This window comes from Pongo abelii, chromosome 1 (genome assembly GCF_028885655.2).
Source record: "Pongo abelii isolate AG06213 chromosome 1, NHGRI_mPonAbe1-v2.0_pri, whole genome shotgun sequence".
NCBI lineage: Eukaryota > Metazoa > Chordata > Mammalia > Primates > Hominidae > Pongo > Pongo abelii.
In genome coordinates, this window is record NC_071985.2 from 39,086,296 (window position 1) to 39,103,711 (window position 17,416).

Sequence of the window (17,416 nt, forward strand, 5' to 3'; positions counted from 1 at the left end):
CTACAGAGGGAAATACAAACACGCCATTTATTCTATCCCCCAGACACTGTACGAGGCACACCCTCAATGTGCAGCACTGCCTAATATCCTCCTATTATTCCACAAAGCTACGTCTCCCTATTTTACAGATGAGGGTGCTGGAGCTGAGAGGTTAAGTAAACTGCCAAGGTTACCCACCAGTCATTGGTGAAGCTGAAACTCAAACCTATGGCTGTGTGATCCTGAAACTCATTCTTTTTTTGAGACAGAGTCATGCTTTGTCACCCAGGCTGGAGTGTGGTGGCATGATCTTGGCTTACTGCAACCTCCGCCTCCCAAATTCAAGTGATTCTCCTGCCTCAGCCTCTCGAGTAGCTGGGATTACAGGTGTCTCTCACCACACCCAGCTAATTTTTGTATTTTTAGTAGAGACATGAATTCACCATCTTGGCCAGGCTGTTCTCAAACTCCTGACCTCAAGTGATCTGCCTGCTTCAGCCTCCCAAAGTGCTTGGATTACAGGCATGAGCCACCACACCCAGCCTCATATTCTTTAATACCTTATGCACAAAGAACAAGGAGGACTGTGGAACAACTCAATCTTGGAGCATTCTCTCTTAGAATGAACTCAAAGCTGCCCCCAGCAACTCCTGCCTTCTACTGCTAAACACAATATTGGCCACACTGTGAAGATGTGGACCCAGCTAAGGTCAGTAGGATCCCATTACAGAGGAGAATGCCACCATTCTTGGTTCCCAGACTACAAGAACAGCCCTCACTTCGTCAGCTACGTCAACCACTGCTCACATGCATAATCTTCGCCACAAGAGGAGTAGGTTAAAAAATAAAAAGCGTTTGCTCTAGGCACCTGCACCCCTGCTCACCCCCACTCCAGCCCCACTCTGATGCTAACTGTTGGACTATTGGAGCTCATCCCACTGTTGGTGATTCCCACAATTACCTAAGGTCCAACAAGAGACAGTCTCCAGGAGGGGGATGCTGCTGTAGATGGCGTGCACATACATCAGGTGAGCCATCAGCTCGGCCAGCCACCACCAGCAAAGAAGGCGGCCCAGCCCCAGGGCCAGGACACACAGGCTGGCCTTCAGGGAGTCATGCTCCTGCTGCTGCATCTAAAGTGGAAACAAAAGAGGTCATTAGATAGTGCCTTGATTTCTAAAACAGTCCCCTAGATAAGATTTTTCATAAACTTCCCACAAATATTATTGCTATGCCAGCTGACAGAGGGTTGGTTTGGTTTGTCTTGGGAACACTCAATGTTCTTGGATGGAAGAATCATATTTCAGCTTGAACACTGTCTCAAAGTAAGAATGGGGGATGGGGGTCAACAAGCTAGCCTAGTGCCAAGAACCAAAGACACGTTCTGCACTGATCCCTCCACTCCAGCATCAGCCCTGGAAAAACCCAAGCGGGGAGGGCAGCACTCGGTTTATTTTCCCCACTGGGAACTTGGAGTTTCTTTGGGCTACAGGTGCCACCCTGCCTGAATTCCTTCATCACCTACTCATGTCTGAGGCTGGCAAAAGCAGGTCCCAGTCAACAAGAGACACAGGACTGGTAGAAGAGAAAGAGAAAAAGATGGGCTGAGAGCAAGGGAAAATGATGTGTGGGCATGTCATTTCACCCCAAGTTGTTTTTTGAAACATGGCAGACAGTATACGGAAGAAGTCTCTTGCTTAGCAGGCAGCAGAGCATAACAGTTAAGAATACAGACTTCAGAAAATGTAAAATAAGGTGGGGCATGGTGGCTCACACCTATAATCCCAGGACTTTGGGAGGCCCAGGTGGGCGGATCACCTGAGGTCAGGAGTTCGAGACCAGCCTGGCCAATATGGTGAAACCCCATCTCTACTAAAACTACAGAAATTAGCTGGGCATGGTGTGGCACATGCCTGTAATCCCAGCTACTCAGGAGGCTGAGGCAGAAGAATTGCTTGAACCTGGGAGGCGGAGGTTACGGTGAGCCAAGATCACACCACTGTACTCTAGGCTGGGCGACAGAGCAAGACTCTGTCTAAAAAACAAAACAAAACAAAAGTAAAATAAGTCACTTTGGGTAGTTTTGCCATCAAAACAATATTGAGTTTCACTCCATAAACTCAGGCTGTTTTTCCATTTATCAGGTCTTCTTTAAATTTCTTTCAGCAATGTGTGTAGTGTTCAGTGTACAAGTCTTGTACTTCTTTGATGAAAGTTGGTCCTAAATATTTTGTTCTTTTTGATGTTGTTGTAAAAGGAATTTTCTTCTTTAAAAAATGGACTTTAGAGTCAGAGGATGAAGATCAAATTCTACCACAAACTACACAGCTGTGTGATCCTGAGCAAGTTACTTAACCTTTCAGAGTCTGGGTTTCCTCCTAAAGTAAAAAACATTGTTGTGATGATTAAATATGATGAAGTATGTGAAGTACTAAGTACAGTAACTGGCATACAAGAAGCACTGGATACTTGGCAGTTAATATCTATCATTAACCGCCTCCATGTGTGTCTTCCCATCCTTCCCATGTGGCATCCCAGACAACAAGCTACAGGGCAGCGTTAGGAGACAGCTCAGAGCCAAACACCAAAGGCAAGAGAGGGATGTTTTGATTATTCATAAATACAGATAGAAGCTACTGAGGGCATACTCGATACAGTGGACAACACAGATGAAAATTTTTAAAGCCCAGTTCTGTGGTCTCATCTCACTGCCTGTTGTTTAGAGATGCACAATAACTTAAAACACATAGATTCTAGAATTCGTAAACATGCTGGAAAATTTGAAGTGAATTCAATTTCATTCAGCCTTATACCACTAAACAAATACAAATACAGAAAAACTAGAGAGAATAGTAAGTTTTCTGGATCTCACAATGACAAGATTTTATGAGACTGAAAACTCCCTTGAAATGCAGAGGACAGACTAATGCTAAATGTCAAAGCTGCATCTGCACACATTAGCGAGTAGAGGAAATGAGCTTGATTTAGCATTTGACTATCAGGGCTCATGACACAAAGGCCCATTCCGTGAGGTACCTCCTTAGCTTCTCTCTCCTCTATCATCAGGGTGCCCTGGGACCCACCGCAGCCAGGAGAGTGGCAGGCACTGCCCCCAGCGAGGAAGAGAGAGCTACACAGCAGGGCATTTATTTTTATTCCATTTTCTAACATATATTCTTCCAGTCTCTCAAACTGTCCTCCCGCAACAAGAAGCCAGGCTAAGAAATTTTGGTCGGCTCATTGGCATTACAATCATCTGCACAAACAGCTTTCTCCCTTTTGCCATCTGCTTGGTTAACTATGCCCAGGAAAGCTTGTTGGTTTGACTTTTAAAATGTAAATTAGGCCGAGGACGGTGGCTCACATCTATAATCCCAGTACTTTGGGAGGTGGAGGCAGGTGGATTACCTGAGGTCAGGAGTTCGAGACCAGCCTGGCCGACACGGTGAAACCCTGTCTCTATTAAAAATACAAAAATTAGCTGAATGTGGTGGCAGACACCTGTAATCCCAGCTACCCAGGAGGCTGAGGCAGGAGAATCATTTTAACCCGGGAGGCAGAAATTGCAATGAGCCGAGACTGTACCACTGCGCTCCACCCTGGGTGAGAGAGAGAGACTCTGTCTCAAAAAAAAGGAAAAAATTGGTACAACAGGAATTTCCCTTCTGCCTTTTGTTTCCCTCAGTTCACTTCAAGAAGATATTTTATGCAGCCATACCAATCTGCACTGTTAAGAAACAACAGTAACTGCTTTGGAAAATTCATCTGGTTAGTATTGACAGGAAGCAGAACTTGAGTTCTCCAAGAAGGAAGATTGGGTATCCTTGGATATTTGCAGACTTGTATTGATCACACCTAACTGCAATTACAGATGCACTAGTGACCCCAAGCAGACCCCTTTCTGGGCATAAACTGAGGATGGTTTTCATTTGAATCCTTACCTCAAGCATGCATGCTCTGAGAGACCCTATGAAGTCTATGGCAGCAGATCTGTTACAAGCCAGTCAATCAGTAAATCCTCAGTGAAGAAACACCTACCTGCCAGATCATTCATGTTTGTGTTAATAGATGAGAAGTTAAAAGGAAATAACCCAAATGTCCAACACTAGGGTGTTGGTTAAATGCATGTGTGTACCTCAATATTATACAATCATGAAAACTATTTTTATTCAATGTGCATAAAATAATCCAAAGCTGGAAAGATATACACCAAATGTCAAAAGTGTCATCTTTGGATGGTGAGAGTTTAGTTATTTTTGACAATTAAAAAAAAATTTTTTTTAAGACACAGTTTCACTCTGTCACCCAGGCTGGAGTGCAGTGGCACAATCTCAGCTCACCCCAACCTCTGCCTCCTGGGTTCAAGCGATTCCTGTGCCTTAGCCTCCCAAGTAGCTGGAATTACAGGCACGTACCACCACACCTGGCTATTTTTTGTATTTGTGGTAGAGACGGGGTTTCTCCACATTGGCCAGGCTGGTCTCAAACTCCTGACCTCCAGTGATCCGCCCACCTCGGCCTCCCAAAGCACTGGGATTACAGGTGTGAGCCATCGCGCCCAGCCAAATTGGTTCTTTTTTAAATCAGAGAAAAAGTAATGTGACCTTACAATATTGTGAATATTTGAGCCCTCTCTGTTAGTGACGTAAATGTACTCAAGACCCCTCTGTTTCTTCATCCTGCTTCTCCAAATGCCTGGCATCAGAACTTCTGCCAGGAAGCCCAGCATCCTCTATGAGTGAGTATTCTTCTCCATGTTTTATGCTAGACTAATTTTTATTTCTCCTTTCCTTCCCCTTTCACTCTTAGATTTTTTTTGCAGCTATGTACTGAGTTCTTCTTGGTTCATTCTCAACCCTTTTCCAGCTCTCCAAAGCAAGTTCGTTTTGACCTAATAACCACTAGCAAAAGAAGACATGATTACAAACACACTGCTATGGTCTGCATGTTTGTGCCCCTCCCCTAAAATTCATATGTTGAAATCCTAACCCCCAAGAAGATGGTAGTAGGAGGTGGAGCCTTTGAGAAGTGATTAGGTCATGAGAGCAGAGCCTTCACGATTAGGATTAGTGCTGTCATCAAGGAAACCTCAGAGAGTTAGCTAGTTCCTTCTACCATGTGAAGACAGTGAGAAGGTGCCAATCTATGAACAAGGAAGCGGGCCCTCACCAGACACCGAATCTGCCAGCTCACTGATCATGGAATTCCCAGACTCCAGGACTGTAAGCAATACATTTTTGTTGCTTATAAGCCAACCAGTTTATAGTATTTTGTTACAGCGGCTCAAATGGACTATGGCAGAAAATCACTTCCAAGAGTGGGAGTGCTGCTGTAAATACCCAAAAATATGCAAGTAGTGTGGAAGGGGTAATGGATAGAAGCTGGAAGAGTTTGGAGGTGCATGCTTTAAGAAGTCTACATTGCTGTAAATGGATCTTTAAGGGAAATTTTGGCGAGGGCTCAGAAGGAAAGGAGAAGAGCTGTAGAGAAAGCCTCAATATTCTTAGAGAATAGCTAAGCAGTAGTGAACAGAATGTTGGTGGAAATATGCATGGTAAAGGCCAATTTGAAGATTTCTTAGACAAGAGAAACATGGTATTGAAAACTGAATGAAAAGCAATCCTGTTATGAACCAGCAAAGAACTTGGCTGAATTGTGTTCATATCCTAGTGTTTTGTGGAAGGCAGAATTTGTGAGTAATGAAATTGGATATTTAGCTAAAGCCATTTCTAAGCAAAGTGCTGAAGGTGCAACTTGGCTCCTCTTGACTGTTTATAGTAAAACAGCAGAGGAGAAAAGTGATTTAAAGACAAAATTGTTAATCAAAAGGGAAGCAGAACTTAAAGATTTGGAAAACTCTCAGCCATTCCATACTATCAAGAATGAGAAAGCCTGTTCAGGAGAGAACATCGAGAATGTGGCCAAACAACCACCTGATAAGGTTAGTCAGCTGTTTAAACAGAAGCCAGGACATCCTGTCCAAGACAATGGAAGAGCGATCACAAAGGGAATTCAGTCATGAAAACTATTTTTGTTCAATGTGCATAAAATAATGAAAGGCTGGAAAGATATACACCAAATGTCAACAGTGGTAATCTTTGGATGGTGAGATTTTAGTTATGTTTTACAATTAAAATTGGTTCTTTTCCGTCAGAAAAAAAGTAAAGTAACATTATAATGTTGTGAATATTTTGACCCTCTTTGCTGCCACCATCATCACAGGCCAGAGTGCAAAGGCCTGGGAGACAGAGCAATTGCAGATGCAAAAGAGGGGCTGTCACTGCCCAGTCCTGCCTCACATTGTGGGCTCTGCTCCCCACTCCCCGTCACCCCACTCCTTGGCTGCCCCAAGGGTGGCTCCTGTGGGCTCCAGTGCAGTGTAGTTGGCACTGCAACCAGCAAAGCTATGAGGGGGTGTGGCTGCCTCCACTTAGATTTCTAACAGTGCCTAGAGAGCCATGGGGCCCAGACAAAGAACTGCACAGAGGCAGGGTCCAGCAGAGCCATGAGGTGGCACTGCTCTCATGACCCCAGACCAGTAGAGGCTCCAGCTCAAGATTCTGGCCTGGGTGATCTGCAGGAGGCACAACCCCCTCCCCGCCACCTTGTGTCCAGAAGGCACCCCAGTGTGTCTGGAAGGTGAAACCTCCACCCTAGTGGGCCTGGAGGGCAGAGTAATGAGCCAAAAATGATGATTCCTGAGCCTTAAGGTTTTGGACTTCCTCACGAGCTTTTACTCCTTTCTTCTTTCCAATTTCTACCTTTTGGAATTGGAGTGTCCATCCTATGCCTGTCTCACCATCGTATTTGGGTGTACAGAGCTTGATTTCACAGGCTCACAGCTGAAGGGGAATTTGCGTAAGGACGAATCATACCTTGAGTATTACACACATCTGACTTAGATGATATTTAAATGAGACTTTGGATTTCAGACACTTGAGTTGGTGCTGGAACAAGTTAATACTATCAGAGCTATTAGGATGGAATGAGTGTATTTTGCATGTAAGGAGGACATTAATTTTCAGGGGACAGGGGCAGAATGTTATTAATTGAATGTTTACATCCCTCCAAAAATTCCTGTGTTGAAATCCTAACCCCCAAGGTAATGGTACTCAGAGATGGTGCCTTTAGGAAGTAATTAGGTCATGAGGGCATTCTTCATGGTTGGGAATAGCACCCTTATAAAAGAGACACCGAAGAGTTAGACCCCTTCCACCACAGAAGCACACAGTGACAGGTACCATCCTGTGAACCAGGAAGCAGGCCCTTACCAGACATCAAATCTGCCAGTGTCTTGATCTTGGACTTCCCAGCCTCTAGAACTGTGAGAAATAAACTTCTGACACTTAGAAACCAACCAGTTTATGGTATTTTATTATAGCAGTCTGAATGGACTAAGCTACATACTATCCATTAGTCTATAGAGGCTAGAGGAGTTCACACCAAGGTTAAGACATGTAGAGGCAGCAAAATCACTCTAGACAAATGGACAGGTCTTTCCTGGCACCCAGACTCTTTTCTTTATGACACAGGGTGTCACTCTATTGCCCAGGCTAGAATGCAAAGATGTGACCCTACCTCATGGTAGCCTTGATCTCCTGGGCTCAAGCGATCCTCCTGCCTCAGCCTCCCCAGTAGCTGGGACTACAGGCATGTACCACCACGCCTGGCTGATTTTTTTTTATTTTTTGTAGAGCTGAGTTTCACCATGTTGCCCAGGCTGGTCTCGAACTCCTGGCCTCAAGTGATCCTCCTACCTCAGCCTCCCAAAGCACTAGGATTACAGGTGTAAATCACTGTGCCCAACCTGCTCAAACTCCTGGAGAGAAGCAAGTCTTCTAGCTGAACGTGGTAATGGCCTCAAAAGCAGTGTTGACAGCAGATAATCTTCACACAGGCAAATGTCTACAGTTTCTGTATAAGCCAACTGTGCATATGGCCTACAGGCTCTTCAGCATAACCTGCCCCAAGCTCAGGTTCCCTGAAGGCCAGGACTGTACCTCAGGCCTCCAAGCAGCATTTGGTATGAAGCCCCATCCCAGGGAGTGGAGAGATAGCAGCTGGACTGGAAGGCAGCCAGGAGGAGGCCAGAACCAACAGCCCCCAAGATAATCAAGAAAATACCGCTGACACCCAATCACCTCTCAGCTCCAGGCAATCACATTTCAAGGTCAATTCAAAGGCGTCCTTTCCCTCCTCAAACATGTGCATTCTAAAATGACACAAATATCTATAATTAAGAAAAATCATGAGGTACATTTTGTCATGCATTGGCTTCCTAATAATGACTTACCTACTTTTCACAAGCTAAAAGTTCCCTACCAGGTTTAATAAGGCATAATTACATGTCACTACAGGACCAAAAGGGCTAGACTTTTCTCTGCAACACTCCTTTTCTGGTGCTAACTGCCTCCTTGCTCCAAGCAACAGAAATGTTTATTAATTGCACAAATAAGCCGGGCATGGTGGCTCATGCCTGTAATCCCAGCACTTAGGGAGGCCAAGGCAGGCGGATCACTTGAGGTCAGGAGTTCAAGACCAGCCTGGCCAACATGGTCAAACCCTGTCTCTACTAAAAATATAAAAATTAGCCATGTGTGGTGGCATGCACCTGTAATCCCAGCTACTCGGGAGGCTGAGGCAGGAGAATCGCTTGAACCTGGGAGGTGGAGGTTGCAGTGAGCTGAGATCGAGCCACTGCACTCTAGCCTGGGTGATGGAGCAAGACTCCATCTTAAAAAAAAAAAAAATTACAAATAAACAACACAGCAAAAGAAAAACAATCCAACTTTCATTCTATTTGCTTTTACTTTAAAAAAAAATAACAAAAGGTTTTTCATCTTTCTTTAGAGTCATATCATTATTACAGTCCATTTACATCTGCAATCTAGTTGACGGTCTTTTGTTTAAAAAATCCAGCCGGGCATGGTGGCTCACGCCTGTAATCCCAGCACTTTGGGAGGCCAAGGCAGGTGCATCACGCGGTCAGGAGATCAAGACCATTCTGGCTAACACGGTGAAACCTCGTCTCTACTAAAAAATACAAAAAAATTAGCTGGGCCTGGTGGCGGGCACCTGTAGTCCCAGCTACTCGGGAGGCTGAGGCAGGAGAATGACGTGAACCCGGGAGGTGGAGGTTGCAGTGAGCCAAGATCGCAGCACTGCACTCCATCCTAGGCGACAGAACGAGACTCTGTCTCAAAAAAAAAAAAAAAAATCCAAAATTTGTACCTTGTCATCCCAGCAGGAAGAACAGACAGACCATATATAGCCCATCTAATGTGCAGGGCGGCTCTCTTGCCTGCATGCAAAGTATTTCATTTAAGACATTTCAAACCTAGGGGACTGCCAAACCTTTAGACCACTGGAAACTGCCACCATGGAAATTGTGAAGTTCAGGCATCACTAAAAAATACACATTAACTCATCTGCAAAGTGCATTTCAAAATGCATTATATTTTAAAACCTCATTTCATGCAAATTGCATAAAAAGGAATAGCTATGCCTTTCTCTTTCTTCCAAATATATTCTGATGATTAAAGATGACAGTTCTCAAAGATGAAAGGTTCTTTTTCTTCACACACGAATAATACATATGTTTGTGAGCACCAAACAAAAGCCCTCCCCAGAGGCAGATATTCAACTGGGCCACCTGGGCCACTAACTTATTAGCTTCTCTCTGCTTGGGTCCAGGAGGCCTTGTGGCAGTTGTTGTATTCCTTTATACTGGTCACAGACCATACCCCTATTCCTAACAAATCATTCCCTAATCAGACCCACATTACTCCCACCCCCTAGCCATCCAGACCAAGGCCAGCGACATCCAGTGAGCTCTCCCAGAACAGCAAGTGGGGCCTGCAGGTGTTGCTGCCACCAAGGCTGATACTTGGTCCAGCCTGCTTGAGCCTCCAGACCTTCATGTCCACTAGGCCACACTCCATCCCTCTCTAACTCTTCTCACACACCAAGTCAGCGCAACAAGGCTCATGTCTTGATTCCCTTCACTCTGTCTGCATTGTAATAGCCTCTCTTTGCCTCTGTTTCCCTGTCTGTAAAGTGGTCATGACAGTATCTCTCTCATAGCTTGTGAGGATTAAACAAGCTAGAATGGCCAGGCACAATGGTGTGTGCCTGTAATCCCAGCACTTTGGGAGGCCGAAGCAAGAGGATCACTTGAGGCCAGGAGTTTGAGACCAGCCTGGGCAACATAGCAAGACCTCATCTCTAGAAAAGTATTTTTAAAAAATTAGCCAGGTGTGGTGACACATACCTATAGTCCTAGCTACTCAGGAGGCTGAGGTGGGAGGATCACTTGAGTTCGGGAAGCCAAAGCTACAGTGAGCTATGATTGCACCATCGCACTCCAACCTGGGTGACAGAGTGAGACCATCTCAAACATTTTAAGTTAGAATGTATAAAGCCTGGCGCAGACTAAATGATCAGCTAGTATATTTTATTACAATTAGCATGATTCCAGGTGCTCTCTAGAACCAGAGCCCATGCCAAGTACTAAACAAAGCTTCTGGGACACTGACTGCCTTGCACAGCTCTTGCCAGTCCCAGCAACTCTTGGACTGCCGCCATCCCTTTCCTGCAGCAACTGCCTGGGTCTCTCTTCAAACAGATGGAACCAGCACACTGGCCTCTTCTGAGCCCAAGCATGGCCATGGCCCAGAGTCCTCTGCTGCTGTGCCTGCCTACCAGACTGGATACCCGGGATCTCACTTCTGACCTAAACTACCCTAGAATTACACTTGCTTTCTGGCCAATCATCACAATAATAAAAGTAAGAGGCCGAGCATGGTGGCTCACACCTGTAAGCCCAGCACTTCAGGAGGCCGAGGCGGGCAGATCACCTGAGGTCGAGAGATCGAGACCCGCCTGGCCAACATGGTGAAACCCCGTCTCTACTAAAAATACAAAAATTAGCTGGGTGTGTTGGTGTACGCCTATAAGTCCAGCTACTTGGGAGGCTGAGGCACAAGAATCACTTGATACCAGGAGGTGGAGGTTGCGGTGAGCTAACGTTGAGCCAGACTCTGTCTCAAATAATAATAATAATAGGAGTAAGAATTAACACTTTATAGTATTAACCTGTCAAACCACATTACCTATACACAATCATTTAATCCTCACAGCAATCCTGAGGGAGGCACTATTATTCTTCCCATTTCACTGATAAGAAGACTGAGGCATAAATAAGGTAAATAACTCAGCAAGCACTCTCAAGATGAAGCAGAGCCGGAATTCGAACCCTGGAGGGTGGGCTCCAGGACCTCTGCTCTCAACCTCCATGCCAAATTCCCTATTTGACCACTGGCTTCTCTAAGGTGGGAGAGCACAGTGCCAGCAAGGAAGAGTCCCTGGCCCACCACACTAAGGCTGCTCTTCTCCCCAGTGCCCACACCACATCAGTCAACCTCTTCAAGACATAGTGGCCCCAGGCTCCAGGCTAAGCAAGTAAAACACCATGTCCTTCCCTTCCTAAGTCCCCCAGGATCCCTGCCTCACCGCTGACTTGGTATCCGAGTTCCACAGAAACGTGAGAGAAAAACAAATCAGGCCCATGTTCCTAAAACTCTAAATGCCACCAGAAATAGCCTTCAAGTTAAGGCACAGAGGCAAATTTTTACCTGTTCGTGACTAATTATGCAAATTTCACATGCTTTACATTGCGGAAGACACCTCTTCTATACCTCCCTCATTTTGTGTATGTAAATTGGGTGGAAGACACATTCTCTAGGGGTATGCCTAAAACTAACATTGTCATTTGATCTTTCGGAGTTTGCAGATACTGGGTGAAGATTTCCTGCTGGGGTTGGTTTCCAAAATGGGGCACTGCTGCCCCCTCGTGGTGCAGCGTCATTCTCCTGCTCTACGTTATTTTTAAGCATTGACCTGCCAGTCTAAGAACCATGCATTTCAATATTTCCAATCCTTATAGCTGAAGGCATTTCATGCATGCATTCATTCAAGCATTCATTCAGAGCAAATCTTACTTACAAGCTCTTCCAACTAGCTTTCTTTCCCCACCTCCCAGCCTTTTCCTTCTTGGCTTCTCTGAAAGAACCCTTTCACTACAAGATAAGCTTTTTGGTTTAACCCCCTCCCCCTTTAAAGCTCCCTTCCCCACAGAAGGGAAGTTTCCCACAGCCACCTTCAGCAAGTGCAGAAACTTCCTGGCTTTTTAAATTTGCCCTATATCTTACTGAACATTTATCCTTTTCTAGAATGACTATTCTATGAATACTCCCCCAAACATAGAGGTTTTAATTTGCCCTTTCGAGTTCCCTGCTGTCAGCAATTGCTATTGTTTTGGAAGGGGTTTAAAAAAAAAAAAAAAAGAGAGAGAGGGAAGGAAAAGACACGGATAAACCCAGAGTGTCTATACCTGGCCCTTATAGGAAGCAACCTGCCCCTTCACTTCCCCAGACTGAGACTCAAGAGAATGAGAGCCCTTGGCTAAGGATTTAGGTGGGAAATAATCTTTAAGCATGCCTCTGTGTGACACAGGACCCTACTAGAGGCCTCTAATATTCTTACTAGACCCTAAAACGCACAATTTGAAAAGCGAGGCCAGGCTCAAGCCTGTAATCCTAGCACTTTGGGAGGCTGAGGGCAGATTGCCTGACCTCAGGAGTTAGAGACAAGCCTGGGAAACATAGAAAAACCCGGTCTGTACTAAAAATACAAAAAAAAATTAGCTGGACTTGCTGGCGCATGCCTGTAATCCAGCTACTCAGGAGGCTCAGACACGGGAATCACTTGAACCCAGGAGGTGGAGGTTGCAGTAAGCTGAGATTGCACCACTGCACTCCAGCCTGGGTGACAGAGTAAGAGTCTGTCTCAAAAAAAAGAAGAAAAAGGAGATGAGAAATAACAAACAATTATTTTGCATAATAACAAAGTACAGAGCATACAGGGCAAAGCTTATATATAAGAGGAAGTTAGGAAAATAATCTGTTTCCTCCTAATGGATTTAGTTTATGTTTCTCTGAAAATTACCAGCCAACCTCAGGAGAGGGGTGTCTGTGTGTGGATATTTGGTCCAAAAGTTACTGGCTGGCAAACTGAGAATAATTCAAAAGTTCACAAAGGTAAGGAGATTGTAAAAGAGAGGAACCCACCCTATGCTGTGCCCACCCTACCTTTACTCCCACTCTCCTCCTGGAGGGCCTGTTAAACCACCTTCCTGGGCTTTATCCCTAGAGGTTCTGATTCAGGAGGTTGGAGAGGACCTGAGAATTTGTATTTCTAACAAGCTCTCTGGCGATACTGATGCTGCTGGTCCGGGAACCACACTTTGCAAATCATTGAGTTAGAAGATCAGCTGCCATCATTAAACCATCTCTTTTACACAATAATTTTAAACACAATTTCAAATGCAGATTTTAAATTCCTTCATGACAAAAGAACGATCCCAAACCGAGGTACAAGAAACCATAGACTAAACATATCTGTCTAGAATATCAATTTCACTTACAGATTTCTAGAGATATAAAAAGTTACATACTTTCACTGGAAATTTTAGAACATTATGTTATTGTTATAATGCAAAAATATATTCTTGAATACAATGCATAATTCAGTGGAACTTTGAGAACAAAATAAGATTTCTAAGAACCTTCCTTCTTTTTCAGTAAGCATCTTTCACGTTGCTGCCCAGAAATGTGCAACACTGCTGCTTGCCCTGCCCTTCCAGGTGTGTGCATGTGTGTGGGTAAGTGTTGTGCGTGTGCATGCGTGTGTATGCACGTACATGTTATTCTCTCCTCTATGAGGATTGTTTTGTTGGTGGGGGATAGAATATCCCTTGAGAAACACTGTTTTAGGCATTGTCAATTACTAATTCCCTAGGTGAATTAACTTAGCAATTATGTTCCATGAAACTAGATGTAGGTTGAGGAGGCAGAAAAAAAAGAAAGTTCTAAGCAAGGGGGAAAAGTGAAGTAGGGGGGAACAACAAAGGTAGCTTAACATGGCATTTCAGACAAGGATGCTGTCTGAGGAAGGCAGGTGGGGGCCTCGGCACAAAGGGGGATCCAGACCTGAACACAAACCATTGCCTTCGAACTTATTTCAACTCCACTCTGTTTTCACATCTAGGTCACCCTGAACAGCTCCCAGGCTATGGCAGGACTATTTCTTAAGCAGCTTGTGAATATAAAAGGAAACATATTATTTGCCAAGCAACAGCTTAGACAGTTTCCTTTTCTATTCCTTCAAGTAATAGCATCATAATCAAATTTTTTTCTTTCCTTGGGACTTCGCCACAGTGGATACCAACTCCCAAACTCCTCATTGTGCCCCACTCATTAATCCTAGTTGCCAGAGTTCACTGAAAATCAAGGTGGGACCCCCTAGAGCTGACATATCTGATGGGTCAAACTTTATTTTAAAGGCTCATTTCTCATATGTATTTCATCTATTACAAAAAACCTCATGAGAACTAATAGTATGTATTGTAAATCTGTGGGCACCTCTGAACGAAATGACTCAAGAGTCAGAGAAGACCAGAGCAACAGCGACAAAGGCTTAAGCTACAGAATCCCAATCCCAACCCTAACCCCAGCGGGCTCTACCTGTTTGATGAACTCCGGGAAGCTGAGGATGGGCCCGTTGTGTAAGACTGGATAATAAAAGACATAGGCCAGCATCCAGGAAAAGGAGTAGGAGGTCGATGCAGCAGGCAGCTGCTGCCAGCAGAGCTCCAGGCTGAAGCTGGTGTAGTAGAGGCAGCGAACGGTCAGCGTGAACTGCAGCAGGTAGTACTCGTTTTCTGTCTTGTACCACCTTCTCTACAAAATCAAAAGGAGAGAGCAACCTTTGAGCGGACAGCAGGGACATCGTCCAGTCCCACTGCAGGTGCTGGCCAGCACGGCCACCTTCATCTGAGAATCCCAGGGGGCTCTGGGAAGGCGATTTCTTCTTCAGGCAGAGCAGCTGTGCCATAAAAGGCAGTTGAGAACCAGTGAACACCAGGTAAATCTCATTGGTAATCAAAGCAAGCAGTTAATGAGCAGTAGGAAAAAGGATGTCTCTAATGTAAACTTAGCATTAGGCCTGACACAACATAACGAAGGTTTTCCCAGTTACACGTGTATCAGATACAGCCAGGGCATAAGGCGCAGATTAGCTACATCCAGTGGATACTTTGACAGCTTCTTCAACAATTTGGATAACAAAGAGGGGTTTAAAATGTCCCATGGGATTTCTGTCTTCAATGTATTTTTCTTTTTGCTCTTTTGTTATCAGTTTGGCTCTACATTTAGTTGAGTAGCATTTGTCAAATAAGGTTTACAAATACTCAAAAAAAAAAAAAAAAAAAAACCGTCCCTGCCCTCAATATGTTAAATTCTCATACAGGATGTAGATGTGTAAAAATGCAATTACAATAGAGCATGAAACAAGAAATAACCTGTGCAAAAATATGCATGGAACAAAAGATGAGAAGGAAATACAATAAAATGTTAATATCGGGGAGTAAAATCATGAAGTATTTTCTAATTTCTATATTTTTCTATATTTTCCATGTTTTCCAAAAATACATTTAGTGAGAAAAACTATTTATGGAAATACATACAAGAAAAAGAACTTGGGTCAAAGGAGAAAGTAATTAATTTGATCCATCAGGGTCTCTTAAAGCTGTACACAGAAAAACCAACCACTGAACAGAGCTTCTACTTCCTGTACAAGACTTTAGCAGCCACCAAGGGGAAAGAGCATAATCATATCAGGAGAACCACATGTGCAAAAGCATGGAAACCCAGCTAGTTTCTAATCATATGATCTCCTTCCTCAGTGTTTTTCAAATCACTGTAAAATTTGCAGAACAAATGAATATTTATTCACCTCCAACATCCATAACTGATGCTAATTGTCCCCAAATAAATGATAAATGGAATTAGATTCTGTTTGTACACTTGCCTGGTCCCCAAAAAGTTAGGTATGAGCTTGTTTTTCTTTTTTACTGTAAATCTGTTTTTAAGCACACTTGCTTAAATGGTTGCCTAATCATTCTGGGAAGTATCTTTCATTAAAATGGAGTGATTATCTGATATACTCTCATAAGTCCAGATTTTGACATATGTGCTAAAATAGTAGCCCCACATCATTAATGACTGAGAAAAATTAAGGTAGACTAAAAACAGCAAAAAATACTTGAACTTTCAAAATGCTACAATTTTCACAAAATCACTTAACATAGATTATCCTGTTTGACTCTCAGAACAATTCCATGAGGAAGGAAGAGGATTTATCACTTCTATTTTCCAAATGATGACATTGAGGCTCAGAGGTTAAATGACTGCTCCAGCTTCAGAGTAGGAAGAGATGGGGAACAGAAGAGACGAGGAACCAGGTCATCCATCTCACATTTCCCATCATGTTCCTTCCCATCACTGTGTTGATGCAGGGCACATGAATGCTAAGTGCTGTCACCTGGATCAATGAATGTGACTGACTGAATGAATGAATAAAAAAAGGATACCACAGGAGTTCCAGTCCCACAGTGATTGAAGAAAGAATATCCAACACTGCCTAAGATTTTGAATGTGCCTATGGAGATCCTAGTGGGTTAGAGGAAGGGATAGGTGTGTGCAGTGTCCCCAAAGCTCTATGTGACACCTGGTCACTTACATGCTACTGTTTTATTGTGTCCCAGTTTGTAAGAGCCAGCAGCTCTCAGAGCAGTATGGGACACTAACTGATCTGTTTTTCTGTGGCCCTCTTTCATTTCTTACCTTTAGAGACTGAGGTCTAAGCTGTACTTTGAAAGAGAATCCGGTGGACAGGGATGATGAGAAGGTTGGTTCCAAGAGACAGCATAAACATATGTAAATGTGTAAAGGGGAAAGGTAAGCAGATTGGCCTGACTCAAAAAAACAGCTCCTGCCAGTTGGGCAGTGTTTGGGAACCGGGCTAGGAAGGAGAAGGTTGATGAAGGTGGGAAACATCAATGGTCCTGCCCTGGGCATATGACCCCCGATGTTTTCCAAGCTGTGCATCTCTCAGGCTGGCTGTTCTCAGAGTCGCCTGACCCCAAAAGTGAAGGGCTCTGAAGCTGAGTGCCCAGAACCAGACCCTGGAGCTGGGGCCTTGGACTTGTGTTCTTCTTGCCATGCATTTCTCCTTAAAAGAAAGCTCCCACTTCTGGATGGTTGAGAGTTCCACACAGACTCTGCCTTTACTCCCCTTTAGCCACAGACCTTGGCAGCTCCAACTTGAACATGTAAAGGGCGTATTCAACAGACAAGTGAGAGAAGGAACCTCACACAGCCTGAGTGGGCCTGAGATAGCCTGAGGGGCCTAAGCTTCATTTGCATAAGCAGGGCTAGGTCATTCCAGTTACCAAAGACAGAAACAGATAGTCCAGAGCTGTCCAGGGGATGCTAGCCACTGCCCAGGAGATGATCAGAGAACACACAACAGAAATCAG

The 17,416-nt window shown here is 44.3% G+C and overlaps 1 protein-coding gene across 8 annotated transcripts in view; it reads right to left on the reverse strand.

Annotated features, from left to right (window-relative positions):
• Positions 1 to 17,416, reverse strand: part of HHAT (hedgehog acyltransferase) — a 354,093-nt gene that overhangs the window by 262,380 nt on the left and 74,297 nt on the right. For all 8 annotated transcript variants that reach the window (XM_063725377.1, XM_054521192.2, XM_024251252.3 and 5 more), the window contains 2 exons: positions 14,562 to 14,777; positions 941 to 1,112 (listed from right to left, as the gene is read on the reverse strand). In XM_063725377.1, the coding sequence (XP_063581447.1) occupies positions 941 to 1,112; positions 14,562 to 14,777 (388 nt within the window). The remainder of the gene's footprint in view (positions 1 to 940; positions 1,113 to 14,561; positions 14,778 to 17,416) is intronic.